The sequence below is a fragment of the Setaria viridis genome, chromosome 5 (genome assembly GCF_005286985.2).
Source record: "Setaria viridis chromosome 5, Setaria_viridis_v4.0, whole genome shotgun sequence".
NCBI lineage: Eukaryota > Viridiplantae > Streptophyta > Magnoliopsida > Poales > Poaceae > Setaria > Setaria viridis.
This window is the reverse complement of record NC_048267.2, coordinates 32507960-32531666: the sequence shown is the minus strand read 5'-3', so window position 1 is coordinate 32531666 and position 23707 is coordinate 32507960. Positions and strand designations below refer to the sequence as shown.

Here is a 23707-nt window from a genome sequence, read left to right as displayed (position 1 = left end):
GACCTGACACGGCAGTGTACCCTAGCTGGAAGTGCTGGTACGCACATGGACGTGATACGGTAGTGCACGTCTCGCAGGAAGTCCATGGTCATGCACGGCCCACGCGGTTGCGGCCTCAGTTCAAACGATAACGATGATGCCGTTACAAGTGGCGCAATATCCGAGTTCTTGCAACTTGATTATCCACTTGCAATCATCGGTGACAGGCCGGTAAGAGCAGGGTTCGGTCAGCGAACGCTTTTGGCATCATGACTGAGAGTACTGAAAAAAAAGGGGCAACAAATGGTCGGTGCATATAAAATTTGTGCATCTAACGTGCGTGAATATGGGACAAGTAAGGGCAACAACATTACTACACATCAGCGGTCTCATAGGTCGTCTCATACAGTGCCATGTAAAATTTTTGATGATGTGGAGAGAGAGCTAGGAGAGAGAAAGAGGTCGTTACTTCGCGAAACAACCAACTTATGAGCTAAATTGTAGGACTATGAGACAACTTAACCACCATTGTACGAGTTATTGTTGCTATGCAACTCACAATATTTTATTTTTCTTATGCACAAATTAAGGAATTATATACTACTACTAGATAACTTATAGGACAAACCATTATACATTGTATAGGTTACCTGTTAAATCGTCTCAAGATTACGTATCAATGCATGAGACCACCTATTAGACGACACCAATGTACTTGCCCTGACGACAGTTTCGAGAAAACGGAGAGAGCCCAGTTAGACAATGGAGCAAAATTTGCGCGTGAAACTTAACTGACAAGGGGAGCAAAAATTCGGCTTTAAACCAAACAGTTTGGATTTCCATTTCCACTTTCAAACTGGACGCTATGACAGCGAGGACTCGTCGAACAACTGAATGCACTGAGTTGCACAACCATGAATCATCCATTCATCTTCATCAAAACCCCAACACAAACAATTTTGCTAACTCAAATGAATTGACGTTACCACGCCTGTGCATTAAACAGATGTGGTAAATGCAACAGAAATTAATGTACCGGCTGTCTGAGATAAGAAACACACTGACATGACACGAGTACCCAAATCACAATTCATTTGTATGGTATATGAAAGGCCGAACACAGCTCCCAACTTCCTATGGTAAATATCGCATTGTATCGGACACCATAAAATGAAAGAAAAGTATGGAAATGGCATCTGCAAAAGGGGTAAGCTAAGATATTCAGTCATCTAAGTTTACATAGTAGGGCATGTTAGTATGACATACCAGCACCTGTTCCTGTGTTCTCAAAAATCATGGAACAGCATGAGGGACTCATCATGTCTAGCGAGAGCTAGGATCAGAACGTTCCTTCTGTTCCGAAGCTTGGTTTCATCCTTCTCACCCTGAAATACATTGTTTTTAAGCGATGTATGAGGTTCAGATGCACACAGCAGTGTTACTCTAAATACAGTTAGTCTGATTGGCTAGTGTCTGATTTTGCATCAATTGCAATCTAGTACATTAATTCTGAGTTTCATCTACATGTCTCTTGTCTCACATATAACTCGTTTTGTTGTCGACTAAACACAGGGAAGATCAAATAAGACAAGCCAAACTTTGCAGGTTATGGATGATGACTGAAAACAATGGTACTCCCTCCATTCCAAAATGTAAAACAACTTTAATTGTCCTAAGTCAAACTTCTCTAACCAAGTGAATTGAATAAAACATCTACAACATCATATTAATTTCAAATTTATCATGACATATGTCTAATGCATTTATTTGGTATTGCATGTGCTAATATATTCTCTACAAACCTAGTTAAAGTTAGAAAAGTTTGACTTAGAACAAAACTAAAACTGTCTTACATTTTCGAACAAACCGACTAATAAATTGATAAATCTACAGGTTGCTATTCTATGCCATGAATTTTGAATGGCACTACTAATTCCCCATTGAATAAAATTGTGCATCCAATTGTTCTTTGAATCAATACATTATTAGCTAGACAAACTTTCACAGTTCTGTCCCTATATGACAGGAAAGGAAATATTAATTTTCGAACTAACTTAGAGGGCTACTTAGATGCTCATTTCCCTGTTCCGCACTTGCAATCACCACTGTATGATTTGGCATGTTTTTATGTATGCACTTGTAAAATCATTTAGTTCCAATGAAATCATTAACTTGTATAATCTACTTTATATTTGTTAAGTCGAATTCCGTTGATCAATGAATGTTGTTTTTTTATCCCCAAAGATACGCTCCAAAGTATGATTTCTTTGTTCAGGCCCTCTATGTCCAAAACCTAAATCCGCAGCCACTGCTTATTAACTAATGAGAGTGACAGCCTGACACCAAGCAATTAAGTTTATGGAAATACGATTCAGTAATGAAACGGAAAATACACAATTGTAAAATAATTTGGCATGTTTTCATGTTTGCACTCTGAACATATCAGGAATACAGCAACCGGTCCTGAGGTAGATCTTGAAAAGTAAAGAGAGTATGCAGCAGCATGACATAGTTCCTAAAACTTGAACAGATGTCATTTGGGCCACCAAACTTGAGAATTGTACACACATTTGCATATAAGCATCAAAGGCAAGTATAAACTTAAAATTCAATTAGCATGAACTAATGCAATGCAACAATGATCATGTGTAAGCTAGAGTACAGCTTGCTACAATATATCGAAGGGAAGATAGTAAGATTCATTGAAATGCGCATATAAAATACAACATGCAGTCAAACAACAATTCAGATAAGCCAAGGCACTATATAATCTGCAGTTATCATTTTTCTAACGAAAATCTTGACCTTTGTTAACCCACTTATAAAGTCAGGGATCTAAACATGCATTTCTCATCTTTAGGAATGCAAGTGAGACAAGCATGCCAGCCTAGGAACTTGCAATGCAATTACTCTAAATTAAAGAATATAACTTCAGGTACTACAAGTTACTACAAGGAATTACTGAAGTTGCGGAATATGAATAGTAGCTAACCTCAAGTAGAAGTTCAGCCATGCAATTGACCAGCTGGCGCAAGTTTAAAGCAGCATGATAAAGTTGATCTGTGTAGTGTTCCCGATATGTATTTTTCACTCTCCAAACAAAAAACTGTGTGTTTCCTGTTCCTGATGTCGCAGAAGGGACTCTCTGCAAAATGATTGACTTATCTTGTCAGCAGGAGCAGTTCTTTTGTTGTGTCTATGTATATGGAACAATATGCTTACAAATATTTAACTCACTAGTACTCAACTAAATATGTGGCAAGTGTAACAGTTCAGCAATTGTCTTTAATGCTGAACCCATGCTTCGATCAGGTCGAAGTATTCTGAAACTTTTGCTGATAAAATAACATCCTATTTTTTCACTCAAAAAATTATATCCTATTTGGCGAGGACTTAGTACTGATGGTAAGGCTGACATGTTTGCAGAAGGAACTGTTACTTTGTAATCTACTAGTAAATCATTAAGAGCAAACAAAAGCATAGAAAACAGTGATAATAGAAAAAAACTAACATTTCCTATTTTAGCCTTGAGCTTTAGGAACTGGCAGTTGGGCAAAATCACTCACATGATTTTTTTGTGTTTAGCTCACTGATTACCTAAATATAGTTGCTAGCAGAACAAATTCAACCATCTATGCTATTGTGGAACTTTAGGGTGGAAGAAGCTCTATGATTTCTGGGTGTTAAAACTTACCATACAAGTCTCCATGTAGGTTGAGTTAAAGGTTTTGACTTTTCAGCGACATTCACAGAAGTGAGCCTCTTGGAAAAGCAATGGCTAGTCCACAGGACTCATACTACTTCAACACTTGGTTGTTGGACCCTGGCTCAAGGGATTTCTCTACCCCTTCTGACCCTGAAAAACCAGGATCACCTCATGTCCTTAGATATCAAACCTCCTCCGTCCACCATAGAACAAACAAAAGATATGGTTGTTGGACCTTGGCTCAAGGCATTTTCTCCACCCCTTCTGACCCTGAAAACCCAGGGTCACCTCGTGTCCTTAGATCACTAACACCCCCCCCCCCCCCCCCAAACACCACCACCAAAAAAAACACCCACCACACGGCACATGCACACCAACACCATCTATTGAGCAAATGATGTGCGCATTGTGAAGATTTCTAAAGATGATAATGTAGCCTGCCTAGTAACATCCATCGAAGTATACCATTGTATGATACACATGTAAGACAAAACAGTTTGTAAGATTTTCTTCACTCCGAACTACTCATTCTATTTCACAATATTTATCCACAACCACCTGTGAAGACCCAGTGGTTGGTAAGAAAAGGCTAGAAAGAAATGTCCTATTAAATGATATACGTCTTTCACATCATTAAAGTAGGGGCAGAGAGTGAAAACAGTGCAATAAGTAACTGTTATTTTCTTCAATTGAAAAATATTTTCAAGTAGCAACTCCAAAGTAAAGGGACAAAAATATTGTAAAAAGGATGGGATTAGACAAAGCTTGTCTAAGCAAGAAATGCTTCATGCGTAGAGTTTATGCAACAAACCTCTGAATCTATGTATTCATCCTTCCAAAGTTTGTATAAAGTTTCATGAACAATCTGCTTGTCTAGAATAGTCCTGTCAGTAATCTGCAAATTTCAATGGAAGCCCACCATTATGCACTGAAGTTGGTAACAGGTATCATGTTGTCTAGTGAAAATGAAAATAAAAAAAAACATGAACATACCAGTGTAATGAAGACCAAAGCATAATTGATGCATAAAGTGCAACTGAAAACATACAAGAGTACAATTTCATCTGCATAGAAAATTACTTACTTCATCGGTCTCAACTGCACAGCCTTGTTTCAGCAATAACCTAAAGATTGTATAGGCTGCTTGACCATGTTTCTTTTTCACAAGAGACTCTACCTATATGCACAAAGACAGGGAACCAACATGGGTCTCATTTACGGATATTTGTGTAACCCTAAATAATAAACAATGAAAATGTAAAGCAATCATGTACCTCATCATTTCTACATGTCTCGACCAACTTGTTTAAATCTGCAAAGAACATTACAACTGTCACGCAAGAGTCTTACATAAATTTTTTTGTAATGTCAGGGCTGATATAATATCATAGTGAAAGTCCAAATAAAGCATTATAGGCAAATAGCATGTTAAGTCAAAACAACCAGGATTTGGGTCAGCAACCTCACAGGCTAGTTAATTTTGAGAGCAGAGTTAAGGTCATATGTACCAAATAGTGATACAAAACTGATGCATTAAAGTTTTCATCATATAGGAATTAGATCAGAGAAACAGACAATTCCTGTATACTGTGATGCAACAGTCCAGTCTCCAGATCATGTACAGCAAAATAATTTATATGAAATGGATGAAACGAACTTATGCACAATAGTACAACAGTATAACTCTTACCGAATGCATATTGTTCTGGGTCCCTAGTGGTAGAAATACACTCTAGATCATTCAATACACTTATTATCTGATCCAATGTCATTGATGAGCCTCCTTCCTTTTGTCCTACTCTCTCCAAAATTCCATCTATTGGTGATGTCACTGCAAAAGTCAGAAATTCAATACTCTGGCCACAAATACTTGACACTTTGACCAAAATCCAATCAGACTTTTGATACTTTGTCCATCTATTAGCTTTCAAAGTATTTAGTTTGGAAACAGAAAACGAAGTTCATATATGTAGATGTCCTAAGAAGCGCTTTAACTCCATCTAATTCCAAGGAGGTATCATGGTACATAGTGAACCAGCAACAACATCTCTCAGACATTCTGTGATTACTGTTTTTGAAGAACGTACAGAATTAACATCAGGAGTTAAATTTGTTCTCTCTTACATACCTTTTGAATTCAAATCCCCCACCCCACAGTGCCCCAAAAAACACCCACCATTCTAATTGTGCAGAGTTAAGTGAGGAACACATAAGAAACGAAATTTAAGGGTTTAGGGAGTCAGAAAAATGACGAAACAGCACAACTTTAACAAAGGCAACACCAGTGTTGAACTAACTAGTAGTCACTTCATTTCAACATAGTTTACCAGTTTATCGGGCTTCTTCATTTCAGAACAGTTATCCTATAGAGGGATCAATATTGTAATTATTACTGCTTTTCCAATCCTACACCTCTGCTACTAATAATGATGTTAAAGGTGAGTGGCCCCATATGTCTTTAATAATGGTCAATACCATTAATTATTAAATTTTATGCCTCCTAGGTCTTTGCATATAGGGTAGTATTTTGAAATGGATTAAATGTATGACATGCTCCAAGTATCTGGTTCATAGAAAACACTTACAGATAAATAGATTCAAATGTCAGCTTAATGAACAACTATCATGTTGTGGTTTACTATAAAAACAAAATTGTTGCTCTTCGTGAACTCTCATCTAGTTTTTAACGAAGGCCTTGTTTGGTAGGGCTCCAGCTCATAGTTCCACGTTAGACTCGGAGGTTGTAAGCTAAAATGAAGTTGTATAATATATATTTTTATTCTAAAATAAAAACAAATTGATTCACTAAAACACTTGCTGTGTACCCACAGCTCCAGCCCCACAAATTCTTGAGCTACGAATACCCAGCTACAGGAATCCTTCAAGCTGGAGATGTGGACGCACAGCAAGTTTTTTTGGCCTGATGGCTCTGCAGTCGGTACCATGCGGCAAGACAACAATTAAGAACAAAGAGATTCGTTAAAAATAGTCTACCTTGACAAAGTATACAGGAGAGCTATTTAAAAACAAAAGTTGGATTGACCTAGGACCAACCATGTGGCTTTATATTATACTATATAGGCACCCAAATTCACCTTGACAAGGATTGAACTTGTTTGGTCTGGGTGTACATCCACACATTCAATGAACTGAGCCAGGCTCAGCTCCTGGTAATGTAAAATCATAAGACTGTTATTTCAGGGTCTAGTATTCAGAGCATTTGAGCAAGATATTCGATGTTACCAGTCTTGTTGTCGTTGTCCGTTATATTGGCCTCCAAAAATGCTTCCCATATAGCAAGCGTGCTAAGCTTCAGCTTTGTTTTCTTTCGCTCTGCACAGAACTTCAGTACAAGAAAGAATAAGCAGTAGGCATTGACATAGTTCAAGGTCATGCTTCTCTCAGCTGCACTGAGCATATAGACAAACAAAATATATAATAAATGTGGTGTTAATATTTTTTCCTTCTTTTCCTGTACCCTATGCATGTATAGACAAATAATATTAAAGAACATGTAAAGCTAACAGCTTTCTATTTTGAAATGGAGCTGTTCAGAGGATTGTTTTACAAACAAAAAACATAATAATAATTTTTCCTTCAACTTAACTAAAACAAGGAAAGCAAGACGCGCAGTGCAAATACACCCAACTCAGTGGTCAGTGCCACATACGATAAAGCATAGTCTTTACAGAGAGAACCGAGTAATAGCTCAGTTGGTAGAGACTCCAGTTAAGAGGCCACTCACTCGGGCCCAAACCGGGTGCTCGCAGATCATGTGAGTAAAGCCAAGGGGACATATCTGGAGGATTTTTTAAAAAATTCTTTATAGAGCAACAAAGTTCGACTTACCTACCTCTGATATGCAATTAACATATATGAATTTTTATTTTGGTAGTGCAAAACTTTTTCTGTAGTTTCATCCTGTTCTTAATTCTATTTATTGATATAAATTCCAAAATATTCAGCCCCTATTGTTTCTAGGAAAAAGTTGTATTGTGCTGGCACGTAGAATATATTAGTTCAGAAAATGGGCATTAGAATAAATAGGACTGCATTTAGCTAGACTAGGATTCTGCTTCAAGAAGTCCCAATTGCAGACATGGAAAGGTAGGGAAGCACAAATGCACATGGGAAAAACACTACATAGATATGCTATATAAAGTAGTGCTACGAGTACATAAGCCTGTTCAAGAAAAAAAACGAGTTCTCACCTTCTTCTTTAAACAAAATATGAACTTCTCAAAATTTGCCCGCCAAAGTACTTCATTTGCTGCAATTATTGATTCCTCTTCATCTACTTCTAGGGCTTCATGTTTCCGCTGAGAAAAAATAATTAAGATAATTAGCGGATGATAAACAGAATAGCATATTTCATACATATTTCAAAGAGTGTAATAGTATGTAATGTAAGCCAATTATGCATCCTTTAAAGCTTTCATAAAAAAGAAATATGATATAAATTAAAAAAAAAAGATTAAGATAATTAGCAGATGATGAACAGTGTAGCATATTTCAAACAGTGTAATATTATACAATGAAAGCCAATGGTACACATTTAAAGCTTTCGTAAAAAAGAAACATGATATAAATCCTAACAAAGAAAAGGTTCCATCTACTCAACTAGGTGGGCCACAATGATGATGTGTGGCTGAAATATCTCAGAGAAGGAGAAATACTGTAATCATAAAAACAAGGGAAAAATCTGTCCAAAATTTCGTGGATACTAATTAGAACTACATCCACACCATTAAATGAATTTATCTGCAACTTATCCAGAACTTAATTTAGCGAATCTTCTGTACAACTAATAAGTAAACCTATGCCAGAAAATGTACTATCTGGGACAACTTTAAGCTCAAAATAAGAAAGGGGACAAAGCTCATTTGGATCCATACTTAAAACAAATTTAAGTTTTAGTGTTTCACAAGTCTAGGTATCCTCTAGACATGCCGTGCAAACATGTTGGCTAATCAATCTAAGTTTTCATTAATAAAATAAGTATATCTATACCACTAAATGTGTTATCTGGTTTAATTTTTTCTCGAACACGCACAAGAGCTGTGTGTCATTATATCTAAGAAGAAGGTATCAGGGACAAATTTAAGCTAAAAAATACAAAAAAATGTTTGGACAACAAAAACATCGCTCATTTGGATTTATCTCTAAGTCATATTCCAGCTTTGACATCTCTGAAGTATATGTCGTTTTCAATTATAATAACCTGAATACCATGTTGCTTTTTCCAGTTTAACAAAAGGAAGGCAGAAACAGGATCAGCATAGACATTTTGTTTTGTAAGCATTAAACCACCACATGACAACATAATGATGACTGATTAACTATAACTGAATGGAGCATAATACCTTGCCACCAGCAACAGCATGATGATGATCATCACTTGCATTTGATGACCCTTCCATGGAGTATGGGATCTCAGAAAATCTTTCAGCATCAGATAGAGCTGCAGTACGGATAATTTTCTGCTCAAGTGAAAGTACCGCCTCAACAGTCTGTCCCAAAGATACATTTGTCAGCTCACCCAACCAATCATCGTGTATATATATCAAGATCAAGACTGTGGTATTAGGGGGGAAAACAAAAACCAGCTTAACATGACGAATGCAGTTAAGGACAAGATACGTTTTCATCAATAGCCCAGAATCAAAGCAAGATGGGCAACTCCTTATCGTGTGGGGGCAATAGCATGCTATTTCCTTCTATCCCTGCTCTCATCTACTGTCAGTCATGACACTCCTTAACCAGTGATCTAAAATATTTGCTTTGAATGCTCTTTGGCTATGTTTAGGCTAGTCAGTTTTTATCATTCCCTGCAAGCACTATCAGATGCAAGTATTTCGCAATACAGATCCAAGCCAACAATGCGCACAAACAAAAGAGGCTCAAATGCCTTCTCCATTACAGTATTAAAACTGGGGCACTCGATGGACTTAGTGAAACAACAAATTCCAAGAAAATAGAATATTATTGTAAAACAAAAGGAGAATGAATCATTATATAGTATGGTAGAGTATGTCAAAATCTAAAGATGCAAATTAATACTAATAATGGCCAATAAGGAATAAAAGTTACTTACTTTAGGAGCTCGCTTCCTTATGGATGTAGGCTGTTCATCTAAAAGTGGATCAAAAAAAGGTTCCGGTTTTGGGCAGCGTTCCACATAATGCGCATATACAAGTTTGTTGAAGTTCATTCGTATTTCTTCCCTTGTTGGTTTGGGGCTGCCTGAAACATGTACTGACTCATTAATTGGAGGAATAAACTTGAAAAAAAGTCACAGACACTGAAAAGGGTCAAAGTTCAGACAATAAGAAAGCAAACACAAGCAAAGAATGGTCACATAACCACTTCAATATAAGACATACCTTCTGGTATTTTAGAGATTGCTCGCTCCACAAGCTGATCAAATGTTAGCCTACCATTCTGAAGTAATCCTTCGAGAAGAACTTCTGACTGCAAGTTGCATAACGTGATCAAAATGCCAACGATGACTCAAATATGTTGGGACCTAAAGTTACAGCACATTATTCTTTCTGATAGATAACTAAATGAAATGAAAGACATTTCAGTGGCAGAAGTGGCACATCCACAAGCAAAGTTGTATATTATAACCATGTCCGTCATTTCTCTTTGCAACTATCACAAACCCAACAATTGCAAAAGAGCATGACCAATTAAATCAAACAATTAGGATGACCATTATAAGTTGCATTTTCTAAGGTTAATCAATCAAATCAAACCTATATATGGTCACCAACATGCTTTCTACCAGTTGTCACGACTCACAACAACAGGCTTAGGATACAAATACAAAATTGGACTAATATCTTTTACATACTCAAGCTTTACGTGTAGGGATCCCAGAGCACCAATTCTGACTAATCGTGCACATTCTAGGTTGTTTAGCATGTCATAACAATCTTCAGTGTACCGCTCAGAAACTCAACTGACCCATACCACTACTATGGAACATTAATCAAGGTGAAGATGCATCTAACAAACAATCACATTCACCACACACTGACGATTTCAGCAATTAGAGAACAGTGGCGACTGACTCCAAAATGACCTGGCAATTTAAAATGTATCAGCATAAACACGACTACAAGACTGACTCCAAAATGACCCGGCAATTTAAAATGTATCAGCATAAACACGACTACAAGCAAACTCATGTAAACTACCTCTGGAATATCCACACGGACAACAGAAAGGAACTTTGAGAAGCGCAGCCTGTGCAGGACATTGTCGAAGATGGCCAAGTAGACCGTGACCGTCTTATCGCCGCTCCCTGCAAGCCGCCCAATTGTGGCGTCAAAGTCTGGCGCGGCGCATCAAATCAGATTCCACAAGCGAGGGTTTCGCAGACGGGCTTGCCTCTGGGGGTTGAGTAGGCTTGGACGCAGTTGTGCTGGATGAGGACGAGGAGGGAGTTCTTCACCTGCCCCGACGAGAGCCCGAGGCGGCGGACGATCTCCTGCAGCGACAGCGCGCCGTGGCGCAGGAGGCAGCCGCACACCTTCTGCGAAAGGGGAATCGGGAGGGCGGGCGTAAGGGCATCGCAATCGTTGGCGCGCACGGTCCCTCGGCGAGTGCGACGGGGTGGGGAGGGGGAGGAAGAGGAGGAAACGGAGGCGGGCTTACGGATACGAGGGGGCCGAAGTGATCGGAGATGATGCTGACGGCGAGGAGGATGCCGTGCTGCGACACCATGGCCGCGAGCCGCGCGGCGGCGAGGGAATCGCTGGGGTTTTGGGTGCGAGATGCGGTGGCCGGTGGTGGTCTCGCCGCGCCTAAACCCTCGTCCAGGGGAGGAGGATGGAATGGGGAATTTGTGGACGGCCAGGATCGGGTGCGTCTTGGACGGCCGGTGATTGAGGAGGTAGCAAAGGATCACCGGCGGTTTGACACGCTCTGTTCGGTTTTGGTGGCGTAGGCCGGCTCGCGTTGTCTCGCTGGATCGTGGGACCCACTTGCGACGCTGTGATTACCTTTGGTAAAATTTCCCCCCTTCTTTACGCATTTCTTTTCTTTATTAACTTTAATCAAGTTTATAGACAAATATTAACATCTACAACATCGCGAAATCCACCATGAATTGTGCATTGATAGCGTGTTTATTTGGTATCGTGAAAAATTATATATGTGTTTATATACTTGGGCAAACTTAGATACGTTTGACTTGGAACAAAATTAAAGTGATCAATAATTTAGAAATGAAAGTATTATGGATCAGAAAGAAAAAAAATCTAATTATCGACGTATGGATGAAAGTTTGAACTCTAGGGAGACGCATGACATGATGGACACATAATAATGCAAAAATTAGTAGGAAGTGGGTTTATACTTGGCATTTACTAGAGAGAAAAAAACACCTTTTAACCGACGTTCCACAAACCGGTGATTTCACAAGCGCAGCAATGGTGTCGGCCATACATACATGAACCCACCAGAAGACTTATACGGACCCACATCAGGAGACGTATACCGAATTATATCAGGATATGGAGACTACGGTATAGAATAGCGTGGTCTACATGATCTACCAGGAGACTAGCCATAAACATGGGAACTACTCTTCCGAATTAGAGTAGAACTCTGTAGTCGTATCCGACTAATACTTTTGTAAAACAACTACCATATAACCCTGCTCCCGAAATATAAGGGCGGGCAGGGACCCCCTCTAGACAAGTTCAATCGAATACAAGCCAAAAAAACACACAGGATGTAGGGTATTACGCGATCTAGCGACCCGAACCTGTCTAAATCGCGTGCCTACGTACACCATCAAGCTCCTAATTTCGACGACACCCACCAACCAAAACTCTACCTCGGGTACTCTATTGGTAGGTTGCCAAGTTAAAACACCGACAAATGGTGCCTACGAGCTCTCTATAAGCCTCCACGCAGGAAAGAGTCTTGTGTTTATAAGAAAGAAAGTGGGAGCGGCGTGGGCGGGGAGCATGGAGGCGGCGCGGCCAACACGCGGGGTGGTGTGGGTGCGGCGCGACCAACGCACGGGGACGGGGAGCCGCTATCACGGGGCTGCTGTGGCCGACAAGCGCAAGAGGCATAGCCATCCAGGAGGGTATGGCCGTCGGGCCGCCGCGGAGGAGGCCGTGGGGCTGCGGACGGTGCGAGGCGCCCGCGGCCAGCCGTAACAACCCAGGTGTTTAAATTGTAATTAGACTTAATCATCTGCATAAACATGAGCATCATGTCATTGATTCAGTTTAAACTCCTTTAAATTGTCATTTATTGTTCAAATGCAACATTATGGCAAAATTTTGCATAAACATGAGCATCATGTCATTGATTTAGTTTAAACTCCTTTAAATTGTCATTTATTGTTCAAATGCAATATTATGGAAAAATTTTGCTATGTAACTATGCCTCCTGTTCTTTTATTTAAATACTTTATGCAAAATGATGAATTTACAGATTTTTGCTTAATTTTTGGATGACGATTGCCAAGGTTAAAAAAATTCGGTGAAGTTGCAATTTAACTATTTTCCTTTACAAATTATGTGCAATCCTTTTTTGCTCTGTAATTGGTTCAAGCTTCATTGTGTTCTTTGTGATTTTATCTTTCCAGTGGGTATTTTTGGGGGATTTTTGGTCAACTGCATCTGGCTCTTTTGAAGTTGGGAAGATCTTTTTCAAAAATTAGCGCGAGCCCACTCGTCACTCCTCCTTTCTCCCTCCTCCCATTCCTCTGCTCTCTGCCGCAGATGGCAGGGCTAGGCTCGCCGCCACGCACCAGCACCCGCGTCCTGTCCTGCGCGGCCTTCGCAGTCAAACCCCCACTGCTCCATAAACCCCGCGGACGCCCATACCGCCGCCGTCCCGTCGCCCACTGGCTCCGACGCGCCCCTACCACTGATGGCACGCCAGCGCCTCCTCGCCGTCCCTGCCTCTGCCCCCGCCTGGCCGTGCCACTGGTTGCCAGGGCGAGATCGATGACCGCGCCCTCAACCTTATCCTCTCCACCCAACCGGCCTCACCCTCCCTCTCCCTCTCACTTCCACCCCCATGCCCAAGAACCAGAACGGAAATGAGCCAAGCGAGCCATTCCACCCGCCAGGCAAATCCACCCCCTTCCCTCCACCATTTGCAAATCGACGCCACCCACAGCTCCCACACCCCTCCAGCTACCTCCTCCACCCTCCTTGCCCTGCGCCATAGCCTCTGGCTTCAGGGATTGAAGCCCCTGCGCCCGCCATTGCCACTAACCGCCACCACCCACCTCACCATCGACGCCCACCTTCCCGGCCTCCTCCTGCCCAACTAACCATATAAATCGAACTCCGGTGACCTCCTTACCCTCAAGCTCTCGCCAGTTCGCCGTCTCCACTGAGTTGCCACGCTTAATTTTGCGCTCGCCGCCGCTAGCCGTAGGGTAGGCTAGGGCTAGGGTTCCGGGGCAAGAAGTAGGGGAGGAGGTGCGCTAGGGAGAGGGCAAGGCGCCAGGGAAGTCATCTAGGCAGGAAAGCACGCTGGCGCCGATGCACCGCCGCCGCCGGCCGTGGGCATGCCCGAGGTTGAAGAAGGGGCAGGGTACTGTGTGCAAAGCAAATAGAAGCTTATGGGGTCATGCGTAAAGTGTCTCGGTTTAAGTGCTAAGGTGGAAAACTTCAAGGGGCTTAAGTGCAAGATCTAGGGGATGTAGTGAATGTTGGAGGTATGCCCTAGAGGCAATCATAGAGATGATGATATCTGATTGTATCCATGATTTGTATATTGTGTTCATTGAATATCCATTAAAGACTACTTGAATTGATCTGCAATTATGTGAATTGTATGTGGAACTCTTTACTTGTATGATTATTCTAAAAGTTGTCCCTAGTCGGAGTTCATGTGTGGACACACATGAATATTAGGCTAGTACATGTATTAGTTGATGACTATGTTTCACAAGTCATGGACATGGAGATGTCAAACTAATAATGTAGGCACATGTAGAGACATGTGTTAGGACTGACCCAACATGAGAAGTAGTTCTCTCTTTACACAACATGTACGCTTTGTCCTTAGACCTAAGATTGTTGCATGTACTCAAGATGTGGATCGTCTTACTTAGGGGCTATCAAACGCTATACCGTAACAGGGTAGTTAAAAAGGTATCTTTCGGATTTGTCAAGAAGCATGCTGTGAGGCATGGTCAAATCAAGATGGGATTTGCCCCTCTCTGATTGAGAGTGATATCTTTGGGCCCCTCGAGTGATCGGATCCGAAAATGCATGGCCATGCTATGTACAGTTAAGAGTTAACCTACAAAGGGATTCTGAATCACAGGATCGAGAAAGAGCGGTCGGCATGGAGCTAGACCAAATATCGTGAGGTAAAGGGAGTAGCAGGTACGTGATGTCGTGACGGTCTATCTGATATGATCTTCGTATGCGTATAGGAGTTGGCACGTCTTGCTAGAGACCGCTACCGACTATTGGGCCGAGTAGGAGTACTCGGGTCATGTCTATACGTATCCGAACCTATAGGGTCACACACTTAAGGGGCTGGAAGCCCAATTCGGATGTGATCCGAATTGGATCAGGTTTAGAAGTACTAATGGATTTCGGACCCAGAGGTCCATCAGGAACCTCTATAAATAGAGGGGTGGGGGCGCCCTAGGGTTTAACACCTTTTGGCTGAAGCATAGCCGCCGCGCCTCCCACGCCCTCGCCTCGTTGCAACTCGCGGACCTAGCAGTCCGGCTTGCGACGCTTCCTCCCTGCACGTGTGGATACCTTGGAGGTGTTGCACCTGCAGCACTTGGATGAGCCGCTGACGAGCCACGACGAGCCTCCGACGAGCCACGGCACGAGGAGGACCTCGCGATACGTGGACGAGCTGCTGAGGAGCTGCTCGACGTCGACGTGATCAACTACGTGTTCGACTATGCTGATCAACTTCACTGCCCCAACGCGATTCTACATCTTCCGTACCAGTGCGTCGAGTGGTAATCCCGTGATCCATATATGACAGTTTTCCTAGTTTACGCGGTAGAAAAATTTTATTTTACGCTAGCGTAGCCTACCTCGTATCCCAACAGTGAAAAGGAAGGGCTATTCTGCTGTTAAAGTTTGTTTCGTGGGGGATGTAGATGCAAAAGTACTTTTCCTTTTAGTCTTTAGTTTTATTTGAAAAGGGCTGGAACATTGGAAATCCATATACAATCGTAGAACCATGCTAAAAATGCAAACTAAATTTTGTTAATTTCCTTATGCTCAGTTATACCTAGAAAAAAAACTTGTTCTTGTGAAATATGTGTTTCTATTGCTGATTAAAATGCATGTGGTTTAATCACTTTAATTTGGAATAAATAGCTCTATTGCTTATAAAACCCTGATAAATTCACCGTAATATAGTTCAGTATTTAAATCAATATGGAAAGTTTGTAGCACCAAAATGCTGATAGATCTTCAGATATAAATCATTCTTCACATCTGCAGTTTAATCATGTTTGATTTTCAATAAATTATGTGGTAGTCCATTCATGCTGGCATCGTTAAGGTAGGATATTTGTTTGATTAGTGAGCTCCTGTAAATGATTCACGTTCAGATAACAACTAATGCTCCTTGAATAATTATTCTTATTGTGAACTTGTTTATTTTACTAAAATTACTTGCTGCTGAAATTGTAGGCCAACAAATTATTTTACGCTCTTTATCAGTAGTATATTCATCCCTAAAAAGTTACTGGCAAAACCTTTATGGTTACTTGCACATGTGATATTTTCTTTGCTGTTTCGCTACCTGGCTCCACTCCAGTACTGTGACACGCAACCCAATTTGGTTGTGGTCCAATAGTGACCCACGAGCGCAGGTGCACAAGTTTAGTAGCACCTTGAGCAAGGGTGGAGTCAACTTATAAGCCTTTATCCACCAGTCATAGCAGCTTTGGATTAACCCTTTACACAAAGCGAGGACAAAAGTGTAAGCAGGGTGCTATGTGTACGCGTGCCCGCCCCTCAGAAGGGCGAGGCGGTGCGGCTTTGGAGGACGGGGTGTTACAAATGGTATCAGAACCGATCCTCGCGGTTGTGCATACGGGTCAGTGTACAGGCATATGGTGCATGGCGCGTGTGAGCTCGGATGGGACACACGGCATGGCATAGGGCGCTGGCACTAGACGCACGGCGTGCGACAAGAGGGAACGTTACTAAATATTTGCCCATGTGTAGGTGAGTTGGACCCTTGGAACGACGAGGACGTCGGGTCCTTTGAGGGGGTGTATGTGACGCCCGATCCAATTTGGTTGTGGCCAGTAGTGGCCCATGACCGCAAGTGCGCAAGTTTAGTACCACTTTGCTAGCTGAGGAAGGGAGGAGCCAACTTTATAAGCCTTAGTTCACCAGTCACAGGACCTTTGAGTTAATCCTTTTATACGAAACGAGTACGAAAATGTAAGTAAGGTGCTATGGGAGTGTTTGGGAGCACTCCACTCCACGAAAAATTGCTCCACTCCACCAACTCCAAAAATTTCGCAGCCAAACGCGTCTAGCTCCAGCAACTCCGGCTCCAGGAAAAAGGTGGAGCAGGGGGTAGATCCACGTTTTTTTGAGTACCTTAAGAGGTGCTCCAAAAATCCCCTTTACAGACCTCTTCGTGGAGTTGGTGGGTATTTACCCACCATTGCCACTCGTTACACAACTTACCGGTTCGCGAAATAAAAGAATCTCCCGTCGCGCCGGCCGGCCGTGCCTACCGCGCCGTCCCCGCCCGCCGCGCCCCGCGCCGCCCGCCCCCGCCCGCCGCGCCGCCCCCGCCCGCCGCGCCGCCCCTGCCCGCCGTGCGCCGCGCCGCCTGCCCTGCCCGCCGCACCACCCCTGCTCGAAGGCCTCGAATGAAAAAATTCGATCCCGACCAGCAAAGGAGAAGAATGGGAGAAGTAAAAGAGACTGACAAGTGGGACCCATTTACATGGGTATAATGGACTTTACACAGTAAGATCTTCTGTTTCCGGAGCTGGATCTGTGCATTTTGCCAAATATGTGGACAGCTCTGGTATTTTTTTTTGGAGTCGGTGGAGTGGAGCTGCAATGTGATGGAGTTGGTGAAGTGGAGCTCAAAAATTTGGAGTGGAGTGCTGCCAAACACCTCCTATGTCGATACGTGCCCGCCTCTTGAAATAACTAGGTAGTGCTGCATACCGTTTGGCAGAATTAGAAAGGGACCCTTCCGGCCTTCTCTAATCTTCGAGCAAACCATGTATCGGTGCCCATCTCAGTAACTTTTTGTTTATCTGTTAGCAGAGTTGGGAGGCGGAAAAGGCTAGAATAGTGACAGAGCGAGCATCGAACTTTTTTTTTTTCATCTAGAGTATATGCAGGCAGGCTAATGTACACATGAGCTGATGACTGGACAGACCAGGTCACCAGGGTATCAGGCTGAGGTACATATCGTGTCAGCCCCGGCCTAACATTCCTATCCAGAACATTCTCATCTTCGACCGTTTGTTTATGTATGTATACACGCACCGGCCGGCCTGTCCAAAGTGCAACCAAACACAACGGAATAAATCAAACCCCAATTAGAACGGTTTGGCTCCCACGTGCTACAGTTTAGCACCTATCACATCGGATATTTGATACTAATTAGAAGTATTAAACATAGGCTAATTAAAAACTAATTGCACAGATGGAGTCTAATTCGCGGGACGAATCTATTAAGCCTAATTAGTCCATGATTTGACAATGTGGCGCTACAGTAACCATTTGCCAATGATGGATTAATTAGGCTTAATAGATTCATCTCGGGAATTAGCCTAGAGGTTCTACAATTAGTTTTATAATAGTTTTATAATTAGCTCATGTTTAGTCCTCCTAATTAGCATCCGAACATCCGATGTGACACGGCTAAAATTTAACACCTATTATCCAAACACCTCCATATTCCCTAAAAGCAACAGTATCAATATCAAGGCTCGATGATAGCGAAGAGAAACAGGAAAAGGTAGCCGTCCTGTCACCCACGATCTCTCTCGCTCTAGGTACTTAAAATCCCATCTGCTATTTGACAAGCAAGCAAGCAGATCGAGAGGCAGCAAGAAACCTCCCGTCCGGCCCGGACGATTTGGTTTGCTTCGAAGAAACGTTCACAGCACGGCCCGCACCATCTAGGGAGTTACCCTCAACTCCTAACTTTGACACTACGCAAAAAGAAGATTCCCCATCACATCAAACTTGCGGTACATGCATGGAGTACTAAATGTAGACGAAATTAAAAACTAATTGCACAGTTTTGTTGTACTTTACGAGACGAATCTTTTGAGCCTAATTAGTCAATATTTGAACAATAATTCACAAATACAAACGAAACGCTACAGTGTGCTACAGTGCTAGCACAGTAATTTTGCACCTCCTAAATTTGCCAACTAAACAAGGCCTAGGGCGCGTTCAGCAGGATGCATGATCCTTCAGCCAGGCCCAAATGGTGCAAGTGCCCTTTGATTGGTAGCCTGTAGAGGATCACGAGCCCAACTGATGTAAACGAGGCCTCTCAGCCTGCACCACATGGAACGTCAAAAATCGGTCGTTCCGTGCGATGCAGGCTCGGAGGGGTGGTTGGTGCGACCCCCGGTCCTTTTCTGCGCGCTCGACAACGAGGCCACGAGGGCCCGGCGGCGCGGGAGCTGCCCGGCGGCATGGAGCTGCCCGGCCGCGACGGAGCGGTGGTGGGAGGTAGCCAACTGCCGGCTCCCCACCGCAGCTCCCTTCTCCAACATTCCCACCGCCTCTCCCTTCTCCACCATTCCCACCGCTGGCTCCCCTCTGCAGCTCCCTTCTCCACCACCCCCACCGTTGACTCCCCACCGCAGCTCCCTTCTCCACCATCACGGGCCACGCGACCCTCCTCCCCACCGCTAGCGCCCGCGGCCCCCTCCTCCCCGCCGGCGCGTGCCGCACGATGCCCGCTGCCCTCCTACCGCTGCCGACGCCCGTGACTTCTTGCTCCACCGCCGGTGCTCCATGACTCCGCTGAACTCAAATTCACCGTGCTAGGAGCCATGGCGGCGGGCTAGGAGTGGTGGAGGATGGAGCTTGGGAGGTGAGGGAGGCGTGGGTGGTAGCAATTTGATTTTCGTGAAGGGACGATGGTGGATTTGGCCCAAGAAGCTACCATGCTCTCGGTTCGGCTTCTGTCCGGAGGAAGAAGAAAAGAGGGTCGGGGCGACGACGGCCTTGCTAGCTCGACCATGGCAGCAGTGGGGCAGGGCGTGCGACGCGGAAGGGCGGGGATGCGGCGGCCGTGACGGCTGCGATGGTGCACAGCGCCGGGTGGCATGGGAGGGTGGGGGTGCAGCAGTCGCGACGGCGCGCAGCGGGATGCTCCCGCCGGCGGCCGCGACGGCTAGCTACGGGAAGCCGCCGCTGTCGTCATCCGACACCGGGCAAAAGCGTAGGTGCCACGAGAACGTGTACTCGGAGAACGTCGCTGGCGGCAAGTACAGGGCCAACGGCGGGTGCTGCCACTGCTCCAAGTGCATGTAACTTGGAATTTGTAGTCGTGAACGTTGATGCTTGATTGTTACCGAATCAATCAATCAATTATGCAATGAATCGGAGCGGAATTGAACGAACTGAATCTAGTGAATTTTGCAGGAAGCACCGGATGAAAGCGCACGATCCACGTGCCGACGATCAGCCTAAAGGTTGCGGACATCCCCGCTGACGAGTACTCGTGCTCGACCATGGCGGCAGTGGGGTAGGGCGTGCGACGCGGGAGGGCGGGGATGCGGCGGCCGCGATGGCACGCAGCGCCGGGTGGTACGGGAGGGTAGGGGTGTGGCGGCCGCGACGGCACGCAGCTCCCGTGCAGCGTCCGCGGCAGCGGGGAGCGTGTGGGCGGCGTGAGGGCCGCAACAGGCGAACGGTGACAGCGAGATTGCTAGCAGAGAGGAGAGAGGAGAGATGAGGGAGAGGTGGTAAGTCCACCATGTAGATGATACATGACCAACGTATCCATCGGTCCACTGTAACCGACACAATCCCGATCCAGCTAGCAGCAGCACCATGCGGTGCAGATTTGCGTGACCCGTCTGACTAGGCTGCCAAGCGCGCCTCTAAATTCTCATCAGCTCCCCTTGCGGAAGACCACACGCGAAGGCAAGGCAAAGCAGAGCGGTGTGAGGCATGCTGGAGCTCCTGCTGATGGGGTGCAGCAGCGTGGTGGTGCTCCTCCACGGCGCCAGCCTCTTCCTCCGCGCGCTCTTCGCCCCGCGCCACGCCGTCGCCAGGCCCATCAGGTGCGTCAATGCGTGCCGATCGTCTCGTGCTGCCCTGCGCCAAGCCAATCTCTTTTCAGCTATTCCTTTGCGCCCCCTCCCCTTTTTTTGCGAGATCTCTCACGGCTGGGGCTTCTTGTTTCGTGCAGCTTCCTCGGGTTCGTGGCCTGACCGACCGACCGTGCGCGACGGGCTGGTCATGGATCGGGTGGGAGCTGGGAGGGCCGGCCGAGGTGCGGAGATCGCGTCACCTTCCGATCGCGCTGCCAATGGATTAGGGGATGCTAGTGTAAGTTATGAAACAGAGCCCCCATACTCATCAAGGAGTCGATCGATGTGGATTAGCTTGCTGGTCGTGTGACTGTGGAGTGTGAAAATACGAATACTACGCGTGTAAATTGTAAGTTACAGTACGCCGCACCAACTGTGCCCACGGGTTAAATCCGCGTATCTCACTTAATGCAACCATTATCCTCGACAGATCAGAGTATCGTGTCTCATTTGCATCGCCTGCGTCCTGTGCTGCTGTGCATGTGTTATAGTGTTATTGGCAAAGTTCGGTAGAGCGTTCTGCGATTCTGCTCCATGGCACGCGGAGTTTGTGTGCCGCTTCGGCTTGGCGCCTTGGCAGTTGGCACCTACCCGTGCGCCGGCCGCAGCCGTGACCTTTTCCAAGGGCCGGTGGACGGCCGCTGTTGGGTGATACCAAAACCGGCCATCTAATTCCAAGCAGCAGGGGAGGGTTGGGCTTAATCAGTGAGCAACAGCAGCTGAACGTGATAGCAATAACTCGTACATCACTGAAAGGCCTCTAGTCGTTAGTGGCTCTAGTCGTTAATGGTTAAAGTACCTGAGTAGCATACAACAGCTCCAGATTCGAATCTTAAAGAAGCGAATTTACGAGGTTGGAGTTAAAATATCTCCTCGCCTACGCAAGCTCGGGGTTTGGGGATTTTTCTTGACCCGTGGTCAAGGTTGCGGTCAAGGTTGCCTACTACCTTGATTACAAAACCTTCGGGAGGTCACCCTGTCAAAGTTTTCTTAACAACTCGTACATCACATCACAAGTGCTAGCGACAGTGCTGCATCGGCCGAGCTAGTTTTGCAGGATAGTTTTCTGGGTTTTCAGGCTACATGCACCGGCTCCATCCAGCTATTTGCAACGCCAATGCAAGTGGAGCAACATATCAAGGAGGAAATGGGGCTGTGGCGGCAAGTTTGCGGTGGTTCGGATGTACTTAGTAATCTCATTTATGTTTATGCAATTGTTTCGAGTCTCGAGTTATTAACGTTATTTATGTAATCAAACATACGTAACTTTGGACTTACATCATCTTCTTAAATACTACGGTAGAGTTTCTACCTTTCCTTTTCTAAACAAATCCTTCCCAAGCAGTTGTCCTTCAAAATTCGTGCCATCGCATCCTCACTGCCCTACCAATCTATCACCCCTGCGTCCACCGCAGTGCCACCACCTCAAGTTAACCTATCTCCCAAAGTCCCAACTCACATACCTCCCTGGCCAGTGAGTCAGAGAGTGAAGCAGGGGCAAAGCTAGCCAGGCTAGGGGAGCTATGCCCCTCCTCTAATTAGTACTAAAACATTTCAAACAAATTAATTAGTACTTTGCATGTCCTTGATGTCCAGTCTATTTTTCCCTGGCTCCGTCCCTAGACTGAAGGGTCCTTGATGGATAAATATCCTTCATAGGAATCTTGTATGAAACTCTCGTTACTTCTAAGAGACATCAGAATTCTCAAGTTAGAAAAGGGAATTAACGCGCGACGGGTCGTGTTTTAAGGGATCGCGCGACCCCGCCACCGTTGCATCATCTTCCTCCTCCCAAAGCCACCTCCTCCTTGTTGCGCGATGCCGCCCACATGGCTAGCACCTGCCACCTGGCTCCGGCAGCTTCGCCCACCTCTGCCACCCACCACCACCACCGGCCACACTAATCCGTCAAGCCTCAATGCCCTTGCCACCACCGCTGACCACCGGATGTCTTCCACTACCCGACTCCGGCAGCACCCCGCCACCTCCGCTCCCCGCCCGTCACCCGCAGCCACCGCTGGCCGGCGAGCCGCCCCCAACCTCCCTCTATACCCACCGTTCATTGGATAACCCCCAGAAACCTCAAAACTCTAACCCCTCAGCCAGTAGCTGCCACCATCTCGACCTCCACCCGCGCCGGGTCGCCTGCTCCCAGTACCACATGACCTGTCACATGATAGACTTCTCCTTCGAAAAGACTCGTTTGAGTGTGAAATCAAGATGTAGATGGAACACTTAAGAAATCGGGTTTTAGATAGTCGAGGCTAAAGGCAAAATGGTGTTTCGTGCCAAACCAAATTGTTAACTCGGAGCCAAACTGCCGTATAAACACTACACATTCTAGTCTTAGAGTCCATATTTAACTGAGATAACAACTTAACAAGGCAGAGATCAAATCTTTTCTCAACGCATGCATGTCTTCTCCTGTGCTATGTTATCATCAGATTCCCAGGAACCTCAGGAATCAGTATTCAGGGACGAGATGAGAGCAACAACTTTGACAACATATGAATCCCAGCAGGTCTTCGTCAGTGACATCACGCCAATACTAAAAACCTACAGATATACCGGTACTACTGCACTACTACTTCTCTAATGATGTTAATTAGTTGCTGACGTTTCCAAGTTGCCACCTACTCTAACTTGTCACCTCGTTCGTTAGCGAATATCTAAATAGCTAGAGAAGAAGACTATCTAGCGTGTATTAGTATACGTCAACTCCTGCCATT

At 44.7% G+C, this 23707-nt stretch overlaps 1 protein-coding gene across 4 annotated transcripts; it reads right to left on the bottom strand.

Annotated features, from left to right (window-relative positions):
- Positions 1-335: 335 nt before the first annotated feature.
- On the bottom strand, positions 336-11554 carry LOC117858721 (uncharacterized). 4 transcript variants are annotated; one of them, XM_034741851.2, is made up of 15 exons: positions 11348-11554; positions 11081-11225; positions 10888-10994; positions 10069-10156; positions 9780-9928; positions 9049-9195; positions 7897-8004; positions 6929-7028; positions 5376-5516; positions 4960-4997; positions 4770-4862; positions 4497-4580; positions 2972-3124; positions 1246-1364; positions 336-699 (listed from the first exon to the last, which is right to left on the bottom strand). In XM_034741851.2, exons 1-14 carry the CDS (start codon positions 11414-11416, stop codon positions 1266-1268), a joined length of 1521 nt encoding a protein of 506 aa, XP_034597742.1. In that variant the 5' UTR covers positions 11417-11554; the 3' UTR covers positions 336-699; positions 1246-1265. The 4 variants fall into 4 exon arrangements, with proteins under 4 accessions (XP_034597742.1, XP_034597739.1, XP_034597740.1 ...); XM_034741848.2 differs by lacking the exon at positions 336-699 and adding an exon at positions 884-1175 and having other exon boundaries at positions 11348-11553; XM_034741849.2 differs by lacking the exon at positions 336-699 and adding an exon at positions 884-1175 and having other exon boundaries at positions 1252-1364; positions 11348-11553.
- Between the last annotated feature and the right edge of the window lie 12153 nt (positions 11555-23707).